Raw genomic sequence first — 22,334 nt, forward strand, 5'->3', positions numbered from 1 at the left:
GAGAATCACACTACATGCATTTGTAGCCCCCTCCTGAATACCTCCATCTGAAAATACAAGGAACAACTAAGCTCATCATTCACAATCTGATTTCATCACCTACCTCTAACTGCGCCAATGATTCCAAATTTGATTAATAAAATTATGCTTCTCCCAGAAGATCAGGACTGACAAAATGGTCTCATCTTTAAATCCTCCCTCCCCCTTATGTATCAATTCTAGTTAGTCACTAAAATTTTATAGATCTTCCTCCTTCTGTATTTTTATCTGTCCCATCTTCCCATCTTTCCATTTCTCGGCCAGTAGATGGTCCAGGGCATCATCACATATCATCTAAACATTTACAGTAGCTTAACTGTTTCTCATCCTACAGTCTCCCTGACTTCAATCTGAAATTCATATTCCCATGAGACTGACCTTCCTAAATTAGTGCTCCTCTCTTAAAAAACAACTGATGGTTCATTGTTCCATAAAGAAAGAAATCTATGAAACTATTCTCAAATGTCTTGGTATCATATCAAGTAATACTCTTTTGTGTATTCTATATTCTAACCTCAAAAAACTCTTCACTGTTCTCACAACATGCCCCGCACTTTGCTTTCAGTGGAGCTTTCCCTTAAGGATCCTTTTGCTCATAATGCCTGTCTCCAATATCCCTATTTGCTCAGCAATAAACTTTCAAATCCCAATTAAAAACCTGCTAAGAATAACCCCTTTCTCACATATGCTTGTTATACTTTGAATTTTTTTTATAGCACATTTTATAGTCTTCTCTGTTAGTTGCTTTTCACCTCTTCTATTTCAATATCAAGTTGTTAATTTCTTGAGGATGGGGCCATGACCCATTAGCCTTTACATCCGCCACATCTAGCCCAGTTGGTACCTCGAATGCAGTAGATGCTCAGTAGCCATTGATTTGAACTGAACTGCAAAGAGCACCTGGCAGAAAAAAATCAGCATCACAGGAATGCAGTGAAAGTAATGTGATCAAATTATTTCCTGCTTAATTAAGGGAGGAAGGTAGAAAGCAGCAGGGCACTGAGAACTTGAAGGAGAAGAGTACTCCAAGGGGCAAAGAGAGCAAAACGGGAAGGCTGAAGCTTCCAAGAAAAACTTGGCTGACTGCAGAGATTTGCCCCCTGTCCCAGCTCCCCTTATCTTGCAAAGGACTGAGAAAAAAAATGAGTATACCACACTTGCCTGCTATCTTGAACAAGCAAGCACATGCATATCTTAAAATAGTTTTGGTACAAGTTTAAATCATATCCCTGGGTTTTTCCATATCATAATTTAGCTTCTAAGCAACAGGGTACATTATGAAGGTCCAATCAAAATTACAAAGTGACTTTAGTTCCTTAGAAACATTATCCATAATGTTGTATCCAAATGTATGAAATGTTTTACAATATATCTATATTCTTTTTAAAAATATTTATTTATTTGGTTGCATCAGATCTTTAATTGCAGCACAGGAACTCTTTCTTATTTGTGGCATGTGGGAGGTAGTTTTCTGATTAGGGATCAAACCTGAGCCACCTGCATTGGGAATACAGAGTCTCAGCCACTGGACTACCATGGAGGTCACCATAGTGATGTTCTTAAAGTACTCTGTGAAAATCAAACTTTCATAAACTGGACCATACTTTGACTCTACCTGCCACCACCACAGTACCCTATCTGCCATCATCAAAGCTACTATATGCAATTGGATTTAGAGACAGTACAACTCTGCACGGTGCCCCAGAGAAAAGCCTTCTTTCTCTGCCCAGATAAAATAGGCAATGTTCCCATATCCAAACTTCCAACTTAGAGGACCCTGTGTTTTCCTGCCCTCTATGACACTAGCAGAACATCAAGAAAAGATCAAGGACATGGTCCAATATTTTTAAACAGTTGCCAAGTTCCACCTCAGCCCATGAGATCCAACTGGAACCTTCATACATATGTACATTTATCCACATAATAAATATTCATCTAGGACATACAACGAGCCTGACCCTCTGCAAGTCAGTAGGGACACAACAGGCACACATGGACCTGACCTCATGGATTTAGTCACTTGTAAACAAAATAACTCTTGTAATTAAAGAAGATGAATTTATTTTTACATCTTTATATTATTCATAAAATGACCATTTATTTAGTCCAGATTAAAAAAAAAAAAAAAACACCCACTCTGTACCAAACACTAGACAAACGGATATTTTACTTTTTGGGAGGGAAACAAAATAGATAACTCAAGCTCTAAAGAACTACCTGTCGTTCCAGTTGTTCATTCCCCACTCCAGTTAGCAGCTTTCAATTATCCTTTGTCAACACCTAGACTTATTGGTTTCCCTCATAGCTTAGTTGGTAAAGAATCCGCCTGCAATGCAGGAGACCCAAGTTCAATTCCTGGGTCGCGAAGATCCACTGGAGAAAGGATAGGCTACCCACCCCAGTATTCTTGGGCTTCCCTTGTGGCTCAGCTGGTAAAGAATCTGCCTGCAATGTGGGAGACCTGGGTTCGATTCCTAGGTTGGGAAGATCCCCTGGAGAAGGGAAAGGCTACCCACTCCAGTATTCTGGCCTTGAGAATTCCATGGACTAAGTCCATGGTGTTGCAAAGAGTTGGACTGAGCAACTTTCACTTTCAGACTTAGAAAATAGGTTCCCCCTTTGTAGAAAACATATCAAAGATCATAGGCTGACTCAAGGCTTGGTCTCATGTCACGGGTGGTGTGAACTGTGCCTTCTACTTGACTCACTAGTTTGAAACTCTCTGATTCCTGGCTCCTAACTGCTAGGCTAACATCCGCCATCTGCTTTCCTCTGTTCGAACTCCTGAAGGTCACCTAATATCCAAGTATTTCCCCAAGCTATGACCCTGCCCCCTTGATTTATCTCTCTGAGAGCTTCCATTAAGCTGGTTCTCATGCCATTGGCCTCCTACTCAGAAACTGTCCAGCTCTTCTCTTCTCCAATCCTGGCTGTTTTCACCTAGTGTTCACCTATAATCTTTCTTGAACTCAGACACCCACTTGACCTTGATCCCTTTAAGGAAGGACCCTGGCTCCTTTCTTGGTGCACCCAATATGCTGATACCCCTTCTTGCATTTTTCATCCCTTTTTGTCTAGGTTCAGGAGGCTACCTACTTAAAGCAGTTCAAGGAACTTTGAAGGATTCCTAAGACCTCTCAGTACTACTCTCTTCTATATAATGCCCCCTCTGTTAGCCATTTTAAAGCTATAATTCAAAGGCAAGGAGCTAACCCTGAAAGTTCACTTACAAGGCACTCTGCAGTAGCAAGGTTCTCTGTCATTAATACATATATCAGTTTAAGCCTAAATCTTTGTTATGGTCAAATTTGTATATTTTCTTAGAATTGTGAAATACTAAGTCAATGTCCAGGCTTCCCTTGTGGCTCAACTGGTTAAGAATCTGGCTGCAATGCAGAAGACCTGGGTTCGATCCCTGGGTTGGGAAGATTCCCTGGAGAAGGGAAAGGCTACCCACTCCAGTATTCTGGCCGAGAGAATTCCATGGACTGTATAGTCCATGAGGTTGCAAAGAGTCAGACACGACTGAGCAACTCTCACTTTCACTTTCAGGTCAATTTACATAAGGATCCTAGGATTTACTAGAAACTTGTAGATGGTAATCTTGTTACATCCTATAATAAAATTTAAGATAAACTGCCAGAAGGAGGTAACCAAAGGAATACTACAACTCCTAAGGTCAAATTAGAACTCATCCAAAGCAAAGGGAGATTGGAGCACTCAGAAGTCCTGTCTTAAGGTACTGTCACATGCTCTTATCATGTCGATGTTTGGCAAAAACCACTACAATATTGTAAAGTAATTAGCCTCCTATTAAAATAAATAATTTTTTTAAAAAGAATCAAGCAGAGCCCTGAGGGGTTACCCTCACAAGACTTCTCAGGACAACTCTAAGGTCTGAGAGTTGGACAGACTTCTGAGTTATAGCAGTTAAAGAATATAGCCCACTGAGAAACAGACATGCAGTGGGCTTCCCCGGTGGCTCAGCAATAAAGAATCCAACTTCAATGCAGGAGACAAGGGAGATCCAGGTTCAATTCCTGGGTCAGGAAGATCCCCTGAAGGAGGAAATGGCAACCCATTCCAGAATTCTTGTCTGAAGAATCCGGTGGACAGAGGAGCCTGGCGGGCTACAGTCCATGGGGTTGCAAAGAGTCAGACACAACTGAGTGACTGAGCATGCACAAAGCGGAGCACAACACGAAGTTAACTATTTCAGTCACATCACCATCCACAATGACAGCAGGGCTGCAAATACAGCTGGGTGTTCCCCAGAGAGATTAGAGGAGCCTCTAGACAGGCCAGAAATGACAAGCATACACTGTACATCCCAGAGATGTTCCTGAACACTTGGATTAGAGTGTTTGGGGACCAGAGAGTTTTCTCCTCAATAAAGAGGATACTCCACTGCATGGCAGCTACATCCTGCCATTTGGTACCCTGTAGGAGAGATGATCCAGGTTTCAGATACTTGATATGGACATAACAGGCATGACATGATGTCCCTAAGAGCCAGAGGGAAGACACAGGCTAAAGGGAAATGCCAGTGTGCCAAAGGTACCAAAGGAAGAAACCAAGACAAATAGGAGGAAGAAAACTCATATACGGTTTCCAATTAGGAGGTAGACTTCCCAATGATGATCAGTTTGGTAGGACCATTATTACACTGAGTCCTTAAAGAGAAACAAAGGTAACTCACTGTCCCATTTACCCAAACATTTACTGTGTGCACCAAATATCTGAAAGTAACAAAGCAATAAGCCATTTTGTCAGTAAAGTTAAAATACTGTGCAAATCTTTAGTGGCTGTGATCAACAAGTCCTTTGCCTCCCTTTAACAAGTTAAGATTCTGAAATATTGACAAGGGGAGCTAGGGGAGGAAGGCTGCAGTAGGGGGCAGAGAGAAAACGATTTCTGCTCCCAAGTCTCTGCCTGCCAGACTTGATCCACCTAACCCCGAAGTCAAAGAAAGCGTTTCCACACACTTTCCCACATTTGTTTCCCCTCCCTAGTCTCCCAGAGGCTCTTCAGTCTCAAACGAGAGATAATCTTCAGATCAATGAGGGCTGATGTCAAACTCTTACTAAGCCGTGTTTTCCCAGCTGGGGGTAAATTCCACTTGCCTGGAAGTAAAACTTCCTAATTAGAAATGTCAAGTCTCTGTTTAAATAGCAAGGAAGGAACTAGGAGTGGGAAGTACTAGGCTATAAAAATTTCCAAATTAACTCTTCCTTCACTCCAAACGTCAAGGCTTTGAGCAGTGACACCAGTAGAGTTAAACTTTGGGTTGGTTTGCATTCATTTTCTTCTTGATGAGGCTGGGGGCTACAGGTGCCTGGGATGGCAGAAGAATGCTAGTTAGGAAAGCTTCTAAATAATTTGTCTCTTGAATAGCTTGAGAAGACAGGGAAAAATTCACCATCCCGGAATACTGCTAATGCGCATCCTTATGGCATTGCCTCTGTTGTTGTTCAGTTGCCTTTAAATCTCCAGATTTCTTGGAATTCTCTGGTGGTCCAGTGGTTAAGAATCCTCCTGCCAATGCAGGGGACATGGGTTTGATCCCTGTTCCCAGGAAGATTCCACATGCCTTGGGGCAACTAAGCCCATGCACCCCAAGTACTGAGTTTGTGTGCTCTGGAGCACAAGAGAAGCCATCACAATGAGGAGCCCCCACTCACCACAGCTATAGAAAGCCCGCACCCAGCAATGAAGACTGAGTGCAGCCAATAAATAAATAATCTCCAAATGTCTTACTTCTCTACCTGAAAGCATGGAAGGCCTGTCAAAAAGGCAGAACAATACCTGGGAATAGAAATGAGCTGTCACTATCTGACATTAAGAAAATTACTAGAGCTAATCAATGAATATAGTAAAGTTGCAGGATATAAAATTAACACACAGAAATCCCTTGCATTCCTATATACTAACAATGAAAAAACAGAAAGAGAAATTAAGGAAACAATACCATTCACCATTGCAACAAAAAGAATAAAATACTTAGGAGTATATCTACCTAAAGAAACAAAAGACCTATACATAGAAAACTATAAAACACTGATGAAAGAAATCAAAGAGGACACAAACAGATGGAGAAACATACCGTGTTCATGGATTGGAAGAACCAATATTGTCAAAATGGCTATTCTACCCAAAGCAATCTATAGATTCAATGCAATCCCTATCAAGCTACCAATGGTATTTTTCACAGAACTAGACCAAAGAATTTCACAATTTGTATGGAAATACAAAAAACCTCGAATAGCCAAAGTAATCTTGAGAAAGAAGAATGGAACTGGAGGAATCAACCTGCCTGACTTCAGACTCTACTACAGAGCCACAGTCATCAAGACAGTATGGTACTGGCACAAAGACAGAAATATAGATCAATGGAACAGAATAGAAAGCCCAGAGATAAATCCACGAACCTATGGACACCTTATCTTTGACAAAGGAGGCAAGGATATACAATGGAAAAAAGACAACCTCTTCAACAAGTGGTGCTGGGAAAACTGGTCAACCACTTGTAAAAGAATGAAACTAGAACACTTTCTAACACCATACACAAAAATAAACCCAAAATGGATTAAAGATCTAACTGTAAGACCAGAAACTATAAAACTCCTAGAGGAGAACATAGGCAAAACACTCTCCGACATAAATCAAAGCAAGATCCTCTATGACCCACCTCCCAGAATATTGGAAATAAAAGCAAAAATAAACGAATGGGACCTAATGAAACTTAAAAGCTTTTGCACTACAAAGGAAACTATAAGTAAGGTGAAAAGACAGCCCTCAGATTGGGAGAAAATAATAGCAAATGAAGAAACAGACAAAGGATTAATCTCAAAAATATACAAGCAACTCCTGAAGCTCAATTCCAGAAAAATAAATGACCCAATCAAAAAATGGGCCAAAGAACTAAACAGACATTTCTCCAAAGAAGACATACAGATGGCTAACAAACACATGAAAAGATGCACAACATCACTCATTATCAGAGAAATGCAAATCAAAACCACAGTGAGGTACCATTACACGCCAGTCAGGATGGCTGCTATCCAAAAGTCTACAAGCAATAAATGCTGGAGAGGGTGTGGAGAAAAGGGAACCCTATTACACTGTTGGTGGGAATGCAAACTAGTACAGCCACTATGGAAAACAGTGTGGAGATTTCTTAAAAAACTGGAAATAGAACTGCCATATGACCCAGCAATCCCACTTCTGGGCATACACACTGAGGAAACCAGATCTGAAAGAGACACATGCACCCCAATGTTCATCGCAGCACTGTTTATAATAGCCAGGACATGGAAGCAACCTAGATGCCCATCAGCAGATGAATGGATAAGGAAGCTGTGGTACATATACACCATGGAATATTACTCAGTCATTAAAAAGAATTCATTTGAATCAGTCCTAATGAGATGGATGAAGCTGGAGCCCCTTATACAGAGTGAAGTAAGCCAGAAAGATAAAGAACATTACAGCATACTAACACATATATATGGAATTTAGAAAGATGGTAACGATAACCCTATATGCAAAACAGAAAAAGAGACACAGAAGTACAGAACAGACTTTTGAACTCTGTGGGAGAAGGTGAGGGTGGGATGTTTCAAAAGAACAGCATGTATACTATCTAAGGTGAAACAGATCACCAGCCCAGGTGGGATGCATGAGACAATTGCTCAGGCCTGGTGCACTGGGAAGACCCAGAGGAATCGGGTTGAGAGGGAGGTGGGAGGGGGGATCGGGATGGGGAATACGTGTAAATCTATGGCTGATTCATATCAATGTATGACAAAACCCACTGAAATGTTGTGAAGTAATTAGCCTCCAACTAATAAAAAAAATAAATAAATAAATAAAAGAAAGAAAGTAAAAAGAAAAAAAAAAAGAAATGTGCTGTCACTATCTGACATTAAAATCTTTCTCCAAATGTATTGAATATTTTCATAGTAGCCAAGGAGGGTGTGAAGGAAATGAATAAGAAGGTATTAAAAGACCATCTCATCCCACTGAAGAGAGACATTTTTCCAACGAAGACATACAGATGGTCAGCAAGCACATGAAGATGCTCAACATCATTAATCATCAAAGATATGCAAATTAAAGCCACAATGAGGTATTACCTCACATCTGCCAGAATGGTCATCATCCAAAAGGCCACAAATAACAACTGCTGACAGGGTTGTGGAGAAAAGGGAACCCTCATACAGTGTTGGTGGGAATGTTAAGTTGGTACAGCCACTACAGAAAACAGTATGGAGGTTTCTCAAAAACCTAAAAGTGAAAATTATCATATGAAACAGCAGTTCTACTCTTGGGTATATGTCCAAAAAAACCAAAAACACTAACTTGAAAAAAATACATGTACCTCGATGTTCACAGCAGCATTATTTTCAATAGTCAAAAGATATGGAAGCAACTTAAGTGTCCATCAACAGATGAGTGGATAAAGATGTGATGTGATGTGTGTGTGTGTGTGTGTGCACGAATGAGATGAAATACTATTCAGTCATAAAAAAGAAGGAGATTCTGCCACTTTCAGCAACATGGAAGGACCTGGAGAATATTATGCTAAGTGAAATAAGCCAGACAGACAAATAAAAATGCTATATGATATCACTTTTATGTGGAACCTAAAATATACAGCAAACTAACAAATATGACAAAAAAGAAGCAGACACAGTTACAGAAAACAAACTAGTGGCTACCAGTGGGGGCAACAGGAGGGGGTCAGTATAGGGGTGGGGGAGTGGGAGGTACCAACTCCTGGGTGTAAGATAGGCTACAAGGATGTATTATACAACACAGGGAATGCAGCCAATATTTTGTAATACTTGTAGATGAAATATAACATTTTAAAAATGTATTTTTTTAAAAAAATAAAGAAAAGAAAAAATAAATTCACTTTCAAAAATATCATTACATTTCATTCTTACAGTGGGAGGAAATATTGGAAGTGAGTGACACAAGTTGATCAGATCACCCTATATCATACCCTATTAAAAAAGGCTGTGTGAGGACTTCCTAGCAATCCAGTGGTTAAGACTTTGCCTTCCAATGCACGGGGTGCATGTTTGATCCTGGGTAGGGGAACTAAGATCCCACATGCCTCATGGCCAAAAAACTAAAATTTAAAGCAGAAGCAATATTATAACAAATTCAATAAAGACGTTTTTGAAAAAAAAGGTCCACTCCCCCCAAAAAATTATAAAAATAAAGAAGGTGTGTGGAGCTAGCAACTTCCCTGTGAGATTGTATAGTTCCCAGGATGGCTGACAAAGAGCTGGTGACATTTCTCAAATTCAGAAAGTAGGGAACTTCTTTCGTCCCTACAGATCTCACTTCTCCAAGTGCTTTGGAGCCCATATTAGAGTGTGATTTTTTTTTTTTTATGAGTTCTATTACCAGCTGGCTCTTACCATCCAAGTTCTTTGCTATGGGGCACTGGAAATAATAGGTCAAGCTGAAACTAATGAGTATTTTTTTCCCCAAAAGCTATATTTCTTATGTTTTTGTTTCCAAGAAAAAAAGGAGAGCTTGCCAGGTGGCATACCCAGGTTCTAATTGGGAGCTGGGTAACATTTATCATAATTAGCCCTGTCCCCAGCACCAGTGTGAGCAGCTTTCCTGCTGAGTTTCTGGCTGAGGTAGGCATGCCAAATAGAAGAGGAGGCCACCAGTCTCTTATGCCAGGTCCACCTCATCTGCTAAGAAATATGGAAACCTACAAAGTGTTCAGTGTATGATGGGAATCTCATGGACCACTGCTTTGGCTGAATGAGGCACCGTGGCTAGCTCCCTCAAATCAGAAATAATCAGGTCTGTTGTTGACAAAAAGGGAACGCTTCAGAAGCAAAATGACTAGCCGCTGTCTTCCTTTAGTGTGACTCTATCATCACCATCTGTGAATATGGCTTTTTCTTTTAAAAGGTGTTAAGGAGGATTTGGTCTTCCCCAGTGGCTCAGATGGTAGAGAAACTGCCTACAATGCATCAGACCTGACTTTGATCCCTGGGTGAGGAAGATCCCTTGGAGAAGGAAATGGCAACCCGCTGGAGTGGGAAATCCCATGGACAGCAGAGCCTGGCAGACTATAGTTCATTGGGTGGTGAAGAGTTGGACATGCTTAGTGACTAACACTTTCTTTCTTCTTAAGAATTAAGAGTTCAGGTGGTGTTGATGGCACTAAGTAGTTCTTTTTTAAATGAGTGACATGTGGATTTTGCTGGAGCAGCGTGGGGAAAAAAGACATTCAGCAAGGCAGGAACTAGGTGACAACGATACCACATGTTCACTGTTAGGGCTTTGACTATTATCTGTTACATATGTTCTCATCCCTGGACAGACTGTTGTTGGCTCCGCATTGCAAGCTTTGATTTGCCTAGCTGAACCATGAGAAGTCACAGAGAGAATCTGCAGTTGTTTTTCCCGAGATAGCGCTAAAGGTGGGAGGATGGCCTCACAAATATCAGAAAATGTTTCCAGAGATTGCATGTGTCAGTGTGGGTGAGTAAGCCAAGACTACAGCCTCAGAACCACATCTGGCTGCTGCCTCAGGTGAGCTGTATATTGACCTACACGTTTGGCAGTAGAACCATGAGACCCCTAAGGACACTACCACATGAGCACGGGAACTGGGAGTACAGTATCTTATCCTGAGACTTAGGGAGATTTAACACACAGACTAAAAGGAGCACAATGTGAAGTAGCTGATGCTATTATGGGGCTTCCCATACCCACCTACAGAGGACTTTTCAAATGCACAGCAGTCACTGAGGGAAAAAAAATGCCTGTAATCAATGGATAGCAGAGGCCAGGAACTTAAGTGTGATTGAGGGCTCGGAATCCAGGCTTCATCAGACCCTAGAGTTGGCTTCTGGATTTGCATAACAACACTGATTGCTGAAAATGAAATGCATGTCTCTTAGAGGAAGTTAGTCCCTACTCATGGTCAGCTGCAGGAAATATCAGTGGAGAAAAATCTGAGGCAAGCATCTTCTACACCAGTTACCCTGGCCCATCTTCATTAAAGGAAAAGTGACTGTGCACACTTGTGGGTGACGGAGTTCTGCAAATGGCTCTGCCCAAGGTTGCATTTGTGATAACAGAAGTACTGTGGCTGTCTTGATTTATTCCAATATTTGGCCAGCCACTGGTCAGAAGACAAATGGCCTATACTCTGTGCCCTTAACTTCACCTAAGACCTCACAGAAGTAGAGGGCCTAGGAAGGCAAAGCTCTTAGCCAGAGTTAGGTAGTCTATTTTTTAAAAATAAATACTGAACATTTGATTTAATGGCATTGCTTAGTTAGTCTGGGTTTTAGAAAGACTTCTTCACTATTTTGGTGATACCAAATGTTGGTTGTTTTAGCATCTCCTCATGCTAGACTAAAAAGAAAATTTTCTAGAAGGGTGTTGCATTTTCCCACACATACCAAAGTAAACTAACAATTGAATGGCTGCCACGTGCATTTCCCTGTGCTTGGAGATAGCTGGCATGCTATGCTTACAATTACAAAGGCTTTCTGTCTTAAGAGCCTGCATATGATTCAAATCAAAGTCTCCATGGGGGCCTTTCTCTGATGAATGACCCCAACTAACCAAAATAAATGTTTTCCTTATGTTTCGATGTGTACTGATGGCTGAAAGTTGTTTGAAATTGTAACTGGTAAATGTTGAAGCATTTGAGAAGGAAGTAAATACATACTGTGTGGTTCTGCTCAATTATATGCTGTGCACCTTTACTGTCAAAATAATCGTGCTTGTCAGCTGGAAACAAGTAACTGGAGGCTAAGGGGCATGTCAGCTGCATTTAGTCCCTGGAACTTTAAGAAATTTTGTTTTTAATTTTATTTACCTTTTGATGATGATTCATGGACTGAATAAAGCATGTGAGCTGGGAATTGCTCGGCATAGGATGTGGTAATCCAATTTCAAATGACTTTTTATCAATTCCTATATATAAAACATATACTAGGCCCTCTCTTCATGCTCTAGAATGTGATTTTTATTATTGTAATATAAACATCCCTTTGTAATTTTATATTTTTTATCTGTCAAAGGGTTACAAGGCCACCTGATACAAAGAGCCGACTCATTGGAAAAGACCCTGATGCTGGGAAAGTTTGAGGGCAAGAGAAGAAGAGGGTGGATGAGAGGATGAGATGGTTGGATGGTATCACTGACTCAATGGACATGAGGTTGAGCAAACTCCAGGAGATGGTGAAGGACAGGGAAGCCTGGCATGCCACAGTCTATGGAATTGCAAAGAGTCAGATACGACTGAGCAACTGAACAACAAAACAACAAAAAGGGATACAAATGGACTGGGAAGTTTATCCCCAAAATAGTAGCAAATGAGAGGTAGAGGAAGAATGCCCAGATCAGGATTTTGCTTTGGGCTCTCGGGCTCACAGCGAGAGACAAATAGCAACATCACAAGTTATGATGCACAGAGATGCCACCAGCACTCTGCAGTAAGTAATGTTTCTCTTTGATTCTATCTCCTTATTCCAAATATCCCTCTGTGGCCAGTCCTACAGGGTTTCAGCAGAGTACTGGTGATACTAGATTAAACTATACTCCTCTAAACACTACTAATATTTTCATAAGAAAATATGAAATGAATCTCTAATGGTGAAATGTCAGGGAACATGACAAGCAGTAAATCTCAATCTTCATCCTCTTCTAGCAGTTGTGAAATTGTGTCCACTAGGCTGAAAACTATTCTCCCTCCTCAAAGGGTTAGGTGTATGCTAAGCCAATGACTTGCCCTGCACTCAATCTGAAAAGCATGCATATTACACAGACAAATTCCTATGTATGTAATGATGCTGTTGTGAAATACATTTAGAAGTTTCCAAATGCAGAATTATTGCCCCCCAAATTTACCTACTATATTGCATGAACTTCTAAAATAAAAAAACTCCAACTTCTACCTAAAATTCTCAAACGTTACTGTATTCAGTATCACAGTATCATCTGGATAGCTTGTTAAAACACAGATTTCTTTATTAAAAAGTTTTTCAAAGATATCTGGACTCTACTTTGATAATGTTTTATCCACTAAGTCAGTGGTGGGGCCTTAAAACTTCTATTTCTAGCAAGGTTCCAGATAATGCTGATGCTGCTTATAGAAGCTAGGCACTACACTTTGAGAACAACTGATCTACCCCAACACAATGCTATTCTGTCAAGGAAAGGTAATACATGACTCCATTTCTACCTTTTTGTTACTGTATTGATCAACTGACTTTCTTAACCAAAGGATCTTAGTACAGCACACAAATATTTGGTAGAAAATGAATGTAGACAGGGAGAGGATGATTTACAGAATTGAGAGGAGGGGGAGAAGAAGAGAGGCTGAAGTGTTACAAATTTCATTTATACCCAAATTCTTCCAAGGATCAACCTGGTCCAAATTCCAGATACAGTCAGATCCCTTAGAATAGGACTGTCTCATAGTACATCAAGTTGAGAACCCAAGAATTGATGCTTTTGAACTGTGGTGATGGAGAAGACTCTGGAGAGACCCTTGGACTGCAAGGAGATCAAACCAGTCAATCCTAAAGGAAATAAATCCTGAACATTTATTGAAAGGACTGATAGTGAAGCTGAACTCCAAAACTTTGGCCATCTGATGCTAAGAGCTGATTCATTGGAAAAGACCCTGACGCTGGGAGAGGTGGAAGGCAGGAAGAGAAGGGGATGACAGAGGATGAGATGGTTGGATGGCATCACTGACTCAATGGACATGAGATCGCACAGCTCCAGGAGTTGGTAAAGCACAGGGAAGCCTGGCGTGCTGCAGTCCATGGGGTCACAAAGGGTTGGACATGACTGAGCCACTGAACAACTACTACATCAAGTTGAGCAAATATTCCTTGAATGTCTACTCTGTGCAAGACATGATAGGATTGATTTCAAAGAAAGTTGTTAGTCTACCTCATTTCAGAATCAGAAGCACAGCAGAGAAAGGTTTTCATTTAAATACAGGATTTAAGTAATGTATTAAGATATCATTATCTTAATATCTAAATTATCTTAATATTACTATCTGTGTCAGCCATTTACAGTTCATGCCATTTAAGGAATAAATTAGTGAACTAGTGCAGACAAAAGAGAGAAATTACTCATGGTTTTTTGTGGGGTTTTCCTTTTTTTGGCTGAAAGTGATCCCCACAAGGGCAAAAAATATTTCTTTGGTGGTTGTGGTAGGATGGGATAGTCTATGCTGCAACAACAAATAATCCTCTGCTCTCACTGCTTTTAGCAACAAAGGTTTATTTATATTTTACTCATGGAAAATGTGCTGTATGTCCATATGACTCTCCAAAGTAGCTGTTTTCTACATGATGACTTATTATTAGCCCTCCATATCAACACTTCCCTCTACAGTCTTGTCAACAGTGGAAGAGAGGGTTGGAAAATTGAGTGCTAGCAACTAACAAAACCATACTGAAGTGCCACATTGGCTCTTATATCATTGCCTAAAGACAGTCTCCCTGTGTGTCCTAGGGGGAAGCCAGATACTGAGAGGTTTCCCTATATGAAAAAAGATGCAAAGGAATTGTGACAATGGTGTATAAAACCTGTTCTTGAACCCAATGACACCCAAGCTTCTAAAGAGACAGTGATTCAGGAACAGAATGATATAAAAATTATTTAGGCTTTTGGTCCCAAATGAAAAATTTAAAAATAACCACATATTTGCTTCACATTGATTGGGATCTCTGATCCAGAGTTCTTTTTCTTCCAATCCCCCTCCAAAATATTAAGAATAAATATCAAATTTCAGAAAGGACAACAGAACTTCTCTTACTTTCAAAGGTGATATCAAAGAAAATATTAAAATGGAAGATATGAGCTCTTGGGTGTGAATTTTATTAAAGATGCAATAAATTCTTGCATAAAAATTCACATTCTTTAGTTAATACTTCACATATCCAAACATAAGTATATGCATGCACGTACACACACACACACACACACACACACACACACACACACACAGAGCCTTACATACTTGGCATAACTTTCTGGCTTTAACAACTTTAATAGGGAAAATCACTATTACAGAGATAGATTATTTCTCCTTACCAAGAAGTCTTTCATTAATAGGTTCTAAATTCATCATAAACTATTCAGGCCATGACTCAAGCCAGAAAATCTGTAAGAAACACTGTTTTCATTCATTCCCTTTATAACATGTTCAATTTCCATTACTGAAATCCTTATGATTACACCTATACTCAGGACCCAAAACTCCCCATTGCAACCTAGTAAGTAAAGTATTGGTTAAAGCCAGTATGATGCATTAAGCCAAATCAACTTAGTAAATATTTGCTGAGTGTGTACTATGTAGAGGGCACTATGCAAAGTGCTACAGGAAATTGAAAGCAGTTAGGATTTTCCTCAACCTAGAATTCTCACTGCCTAAAAATAAGCTGTTAAGAAGACCAGTACCCTGGGACTTTCCTGGTGGTTCATTAGTTAAGACTTTGCCTTCCAATGCAGAGTGTGTGGGTTCGATCCCTGGTGGGAGAACTAAGATCCTACACGCCCCATGGTCAAAATATCAAAACAAAAAAATAAAAGCAATATTGTAACAAACACAGTAAAGACTTTAAAAATGTTCCACATCAAAAAAAAATCTTAAAAAAAAAAAGACCAGTCCCTTAATGCTTGGTAGGGCCAATCAGTGCTTTAGATCAGAGTTCAGAACAAGGGAAAACACACATCTAGCAGCTTCACTCAAGAAGGGCTTTTGGAAAGAAAGACAGACTGCACCGTGTCTCCATGAATGGAAAGGGGAAGGAATTGGACAGCCTATGGTCAGGAAAGAGTACAGAGAAAGTCACTGAAAGGAAAAATTCAAAGTTAGCCAGATGGGTAAAAGAGATTGGTGATGATAGAAGGAGACCGAACATCTTTTTAAAAAAAAACAAACAAGCAAAAAATTCCTTAATCAAAATCTCTGGAGATAAAAGAGGGGGTGTCAGAAATTTGCCTTTTTGAAAACACCCTATTCATACCAGTTAATCCCAATTCAAAGTAAAGTTGGTGACTACTTCTCTGCACTGCTTTTATACCTGCCTTTACTAATGTCTCTTTCTGGATGATCTTTCCCTTCATCTCTATCTATCCCTCAAGGTCCAGTTTTATTGCAGCCTCCTCCAAAAAGACTTCCTTGAAGTTTCCTCCCCACCACCCTCGAATAGGTAGATTAGTTCACTCCTATTACCATGTGGTGGGAGATATGGGGAAACATGAGAGCTGAGGTGTAAGGGAGTATTGAGAGCTCTAGAAACAGATCTAGAGGGAAGGAGAATAGATTTGCACTTGGATATTTATTCATTTGAGATTGTTACATGATTGTAAGGTAGGGGCTTAATCAACAACAAAGTAAAGCTGTCCAGACCCAGAATCTGATATAACATCTATACTGCATGTGTTACATCTCTCCAAACCAGAAATGTTTAAAACTCCCTGCCATTTCCAAACTGTTTGAAACATAATAGGCCTGTGATATTTATTTTTTTTTAAAGAATGAACTTTAAATGAATCAAGGGTCTATATATGCAGTTCGTAAAATCACTGCAGTATTGAGAACTAGGTTGGTTTGCAATAGACAGATCATTTAAAAAGTGTATTAAGTCTCATGTAAAAACTTTTTTGGATACCACTGCATATCAGACACAATGATGGGGTTAAATGGAATGATGGAGTTAACTCATTCTCATCTCCCTTTATAAGGAACTAGCAATCCAATGAAAGAGACAGGTACTGTAATACCAGGCCTAATGAGATTTCTGTTAAATAGAACTAAAACAAGTGCTTAGGGAGAGTGAATTCTAATTAGGAGAATGAAAGAATTGAGGAGTAGCAGTTTTTGCAGGTTGGTTTGAATCTGAGATGCATAGAAACTAGTGGTTATCTATCTTTAGTAGATTCTAACCTTTTAGATCCCTGGTGGCCCAGGAAGCCTATGCTTTCTAATTCTCCACACACAGGAATGAACGTGTAGAGAAACATAAGCAGGGTTCCTTGTTTGATCCAATGTAAGGAAAGAGGAGGTCCGTGAAACACCCACTTGTGGCTGTGGGAACTAGAAGCCAGCAAGATGGTAGCCATAACTATCAACGCATGACAGGAAAATCAGCACATGAATGGGAAACCTCTCTTTGAGTCCTCCATATGTGGCGACGGTGTGGCCGCCATGTCCCATTCGGAAGCAGACGGACAGAGACCAGAGTACAAGGCCCGGAGGAGCCGCAAGAGAAGCGCGCAGTGCAGCTCTTTGCTGGAGCACGGGTGGAGGCCGCCCTGGTGCCCAGGGTCTCCAGCCCCACGGACAAAAAGATTCCCGCTAAGAGAGAATCCTGTCCGAATAGCAGCAGAGACAAAGACCAGCTGCTGAAGTACAATGTCGGGGACCTGGTGTGGTCCAAGGTGTCCGGTTACCCCGGTGGCCGTGCATGGTCTCTGCCCACCCGCTCCTGCACAGTTACACCAAGCTGAAAGGTCAGAAAAAGAGTGCACGCCAGTATCACATACAGTTCTTTGGTGATGCCCCAGAAAGAGCTTGGATATTTGAGAAGAGCCTTGTAGCTTTTGAAGGAGAAGGACAGTTTGAAAAATTATGCCAGGAAAGTGCCAAGCAGGCACCCACGAAAGCTGAGAAAATTAAGCTGTTGAAGCCCATTTCAGGGAAGTTGAGGGCCCAGTGGGAAATGGGCCTCGTTCAGGCTGAGGCCGCCGCGCGCATGGCGGTAAGCCAAGTTTACCTTCCTCTACGTGGGGGACCAGCTCCGCCTCAACCCCCACGTGGCCAAGGAGGCGGGCGTGGCTGTGGAGTCACTGGGAGAAGCGGCAGAGCCCTCAGGAGCTGGGGAAGAAGCTGCAGACAGCCCTAAGTCCTCGGGGGAGGAGGGCGCACCCGTCAAGAGGAGACGGAGGGCCAAACTGTCCGGCTCCGCCGAGAACCTCCCTGGCGACCCAGGGCCGGGGCGGGCCACGCCGCAGAAGACGGCCGAGGCCGACTCCAGGAGGGGTGTGGGGTTCCCCGCCCTCCCCGCCCCCCCCCCCCCCCCCGGGCAGGAAGAAGGCCACGGCCCCCATCCCGAGGAGCAGGAGGGGCGACGCGGCGTTCCAGTTCCTGGTTGCCGAGCACCCGGATGCATCTGCCGAGGAGATCGAAGAGCTGCTCGCGTCGCAGTGGAACATGCTCAATGAGAAGCAGAAGGCGCGCTATCACACCAAGTTTGCGCTCGTGGCTCCACCCCAGTCCGAAGAAGACTCTGGTAACTTAAATGGGAAGAAAAGAAACCACACAAAGAGGACCCAGGACCTGAGCGAAGACACTGACGTTGAGGAGGCCCCCAGGAAGAGGCTGAGGACCGACAGGCACGGCCTGCGGAAGAGAGAGATGATCACTGACAAAACAGCCCCCACGAACTCTTGCAAGGCCCTTGAGGCAGCGTCCTCGCTGAAGAGCCAGGCAGCCACGAAACACCTCTCTGATGCCTGCAAGCCCCTGAAGAAGCGCCACCGGGCCCCCGCAGCAACCGCCACCACCCTCACCTTTAGCAAAAGCTCGTCTCCTTCCGCGTCCTTAACTGAGAACGAGGTCTCGGACGGCCCCGGAGACGAGCCCCCGGAGTCCCCAGACGAGAGCGCGGACGAAACCCAGACCGAGGCGTCCGTCTCTTCTAAGAGGTCGGAGCGGGGAGCCACAGCCAGGAAGGAGCACGTGTGCCAGCTGTGCGAGGAGCCGGGCAGCCTGGTGCTGTGCGAGGGTCCCTGCTGCGGCGCCTTCCACCTGGCCTGCCTGGGCCTCTCCCGCAGGCCGGAGGGGCGCCTCCTCTGTGGCGAGTGCACCTCAGGGATCCACTCGTGCTTTGTGTGTAAGGAGAGCAAGAGCGACGTCAAGCGCTGCGTGGTGTCGCAGTGCGGGAAGTTCTACCACGAGGCCTGCGTGCGCAGGTTCCCCCTGACGGTGTTCGAGAGCCGGGGTTTCCGATGCCCGCTTCACAGCTGCCTGAGTTGCCACGCCTCCAACCCCTCGAACCCAAGGCCATCGAAAGGTAAGATGCTACGGTGTGTCCGGTGCCCTGTCGCCTACCACGGAGGGGATGCGTGTCTGGCCGCGGGCTGCTCGGTGATTGCGTCCAACAGCATCATTTGCACGAACCACTTCACTGCCCGGAAGGGCAAGAGGCACCACGCGCACGTCAACGTGAGCTGGTGCTTCGTGTGCTCCAAAGGGGGCAGCCTGCTGTGCTGCGAGGCCTGCCCGGCGGCCTTCCACCCCGACTGCCTGAGCATCGAGATGCCGGACGGCAGCTGGTTCTGCAACGACTGCAGGGCCGGGAAGAAGCTGCACTTCCAGGACATCATCTGGGTGAAGCTCGGGAACTACAGATGGTGGCCAGCAGAAGTTTGCCATCCCAAAAATGTCCCCCCAAATATTCAGAAAATGAAGCACGAGGTTGGAGAATTCCCTGTGTTTTTCTTTGGGTCTAAAGATTATTACTGGACGCATCAGGCGCGAGTGTTCCCGTACATGGAGGGGGACCGGGGCAGCCGCTACCAGGGGGTCAGAGGGATCGGAAGAGTCTTCAAAAACGCACTGCAAGAAGCCGAAGCCCGTTTCCGTGAAATCAAACTTCAAAGGGAAGCCCGAGAAACGCAGGAGAGCGAACGCAGGCCCCCGCCCTACAAGCACATCAAGGTGAACAAGCCCTATGGCAAGGTGCAGGTCCACACGGCGGACATCTCCGAGATCCCCAAGTGCAACTGCAAGCCCACCGACGAGAACCCGTGCGGCTCTGACTCGCAGTGCCTGAACCGCATGCTCATGTTCGAGTGCCACCCGCAGGTGTGCCCCGCGGGCGAGTTCTGCCAGAACCAGTGCTTCACCAAGCGCCAGTACCCCGAGACCAAGATCATCAAGACGGACGGCAAGGGCTGGGGCCTGGTGGCCATGAGGGACATCAGAAAGGGGGAGTTTGTGAACGAGTATGTGGGCGAGCTGATTGACGAGGAGGAGTGCATGGCAAGAATCAAGCGTGCGCACGAGAATGACATCACCCACTTCTACATGCTCACCATGGACAAGGGCCGCATCATCGATGCCGGCCCCAAGGGGAACTACTCCCGGTTCATGAACCACAGCTGCCAGCCCAACTGCGAGGCCCTCAAGTGGACGGTGAACGGGGACACGCGTGTGGGCCTGTTCGCCGTGTGCGATATTCCTGCAGGGACAGAGTTGACCTTCAACTACAACCTTGACTGTCTGGGCAACGAGAAGACCGTGTGTCGCTGCGGAGCCTCCAACTGCAGCGGCTTCCTTGGTGACAGGCCGAAGACGTCGGCACCCTTGTCCTCGGAGGAGAAGGGCAAGAAGAGCAGGAAGAAGGCCCGGAGGCGCCGCATGAAGGGCGAAGGGAAGAAGCCTTCGGAGGACGAGTGCTTCCGCTGCGGCGACGGCGGCCAGCTGGTGCTCTGCGACCGCAAGTGCTGCACCAAGGCCTACCACCTGCCCTGCCTGGGCCTGGGCAAGCGGCCCTTCGGGAAGTGGGAGTGCCCTTGGCACCACTGTGACGTGTGTGGCAAACCCTCCACTGCCTTCTGCCACTTCTGCCCCAACTCCTTCTGCAAGGAGCACCAGGACGCGGCAGCCTTCAGCCCCACGCAGGATGGGCGGTCCTACTGCAGCGAGCACGACTTCCAGGCGGAGCCAGCTCGGAGCGCCAAGACCGAGCAGCCCTGCGCGGGGCCCGGCAAGGCCAAGGGGCGGCGGCGGCGGCGGCGGTGTTGGCGCAGGGTCACGGAAGGCAAATAGCGCCTGGCTGGGGCTGGGTCCGACCAGGGGTGCCACGGGCGGGCGGAGGGCTGGGCCTGGCAGCGGCGGAGGCCCCTGCCCCCGGCCCCCCGGGAACAGACGCACAGGCCTCCCCGGGAGGGAGCGCCCTACCACTGAGCCATCTCTGCAGCACCCGCTGCGCCCGCACTGACCGTCCGGGCCCCGCGGCTACCCCGCGCGGCGCCGACGTCCCAGGACAGACAGCCTCACTACACAGCACCACAGCCACACTTGAACCTCAACTCGTCCGTGCCCGCTGTTGTTCTAGGCCAAATTTAGGATTGAAGATTAACTGGCACGTGAAATGCGTTTCTCTCACCGAGGGGTAGGGTAGTGTTTCCCTGAGGGTCTCATCCCATCTTCATGACGTTGCCCAATCCCCGCCCGCCCGCGTCACTCAGGAGAGGAGCCCAGGGTGGGGCCTGGCAGGGACCCGGACCCTGCACGCCTTGGGAACGGGGTTTTGACTATTGCGCTTACAAAACAGCTGTATGGTTTTTTTTTTTTTTTTTTTTTTTTTTTTTTTTTTTTGTACTAATGTGAAGTTTTTCCTCAAAATGCTTCTTTTCCATCCTAGAAGCCAATTGTATAGCGTGTGGCTCCCTGGAGCGGCTCCGTGTGTGGACCTGGCCCCACAGCGGGCCTGCAGCACGGGCCTGTGGGCAGCTCCCCGAGGGGCCCTCACACGGGGAAGCGTTTGTGGATGGTTTGGTTGGTTTATCTTTACCAGTTTCTGGCTTTTACTCTCAATATATTTTTGCTAAACTTGTTTCACAAACTAAAATAAATAAATAAATAAAAATTTAAAAAAAAGAAAATCAGCACGTGATATGAACTCCATGGCTGGTTATGGGAGAAATGACAAAGAAAGAGAAGAGTTATAGTGACTGAAAGAAGGAAAGAGTTAAAGAAGACAAGGCACTCCTAAAATTTAGTTTGAATTCCTCACCTCTAGTCTCAAAGACTGTATATTGTCATCCTATTTATTTAAATTATATGCAGAGTACAGCATGCAAAATGCTGGGCTGAATGAAGCACAAGCTGAAATGGAGGTTGCTGGGAGAAATATCAATAACCTCAGTTATGCCAGTGACACCACCCTTATGGCAGAAAGTGAAAAAGAACTCTTGATGAAAGTGAAAGAGGAGAGTGAAAAAGCTGGCTTAAAACTCAACCTTCGAAAAACTAAGACCATGGCATCCAGTCCCATCACTTCATGGCAAATAGATGGGGAAACAATGGAAACAGTGAGAGACTTTATTTTCTTGGGTTCCAAAATCACTGCAGATGGTGGCTGCAGCCATGAAATTAAAAGACACTTGCTTAAAAAAAAAAAAAAGAAAAAGAAAAGAAAGAAAAAAAGACACTTGCTCCTTGGAAGAAAAGCTATTGCAAACTTAGACAGCATATTAAAATA

General features: G+C 44.2%; 1 protein-coding gene across 1 annotated transcript; it reads left to right on the forward strand.

Annotated features, from left to right (window-relative positions):
* Positions 1-17,215: 17,215 nt before the first annotated feature.
* On the forward strand, positions 17,216-20,896 carry LOC133051883 (histone-lysine N-methyltransferase NSD2-like). The gene is given in 5 exon segments (XM_061136555.1): positions 17,216-17,363; positions 17,366-17,515; positions 17,518-17,824; positions 17,826-18,111; positions 18,113-20,896. Coding segments are annotated over 5 exon segments (3,675 nt in total).
* Positions 20,897-22,334: the final 1,438 nt, after the last annotated feature.

Source organism: Dama dama, chromosome X (assembly GCF_033118175.1).
Source record: "Dama dama isolate Ldn47 chromosome X, ASM3311817v1, whole genome shotgun sequence".
Classification (NCBI taxonomy): domain Eukaryota; kingdom Metazoa; phylum Chordata; class Mammalia; order Artiodactyla; family Cervidae; genus Dama; species Dama dama.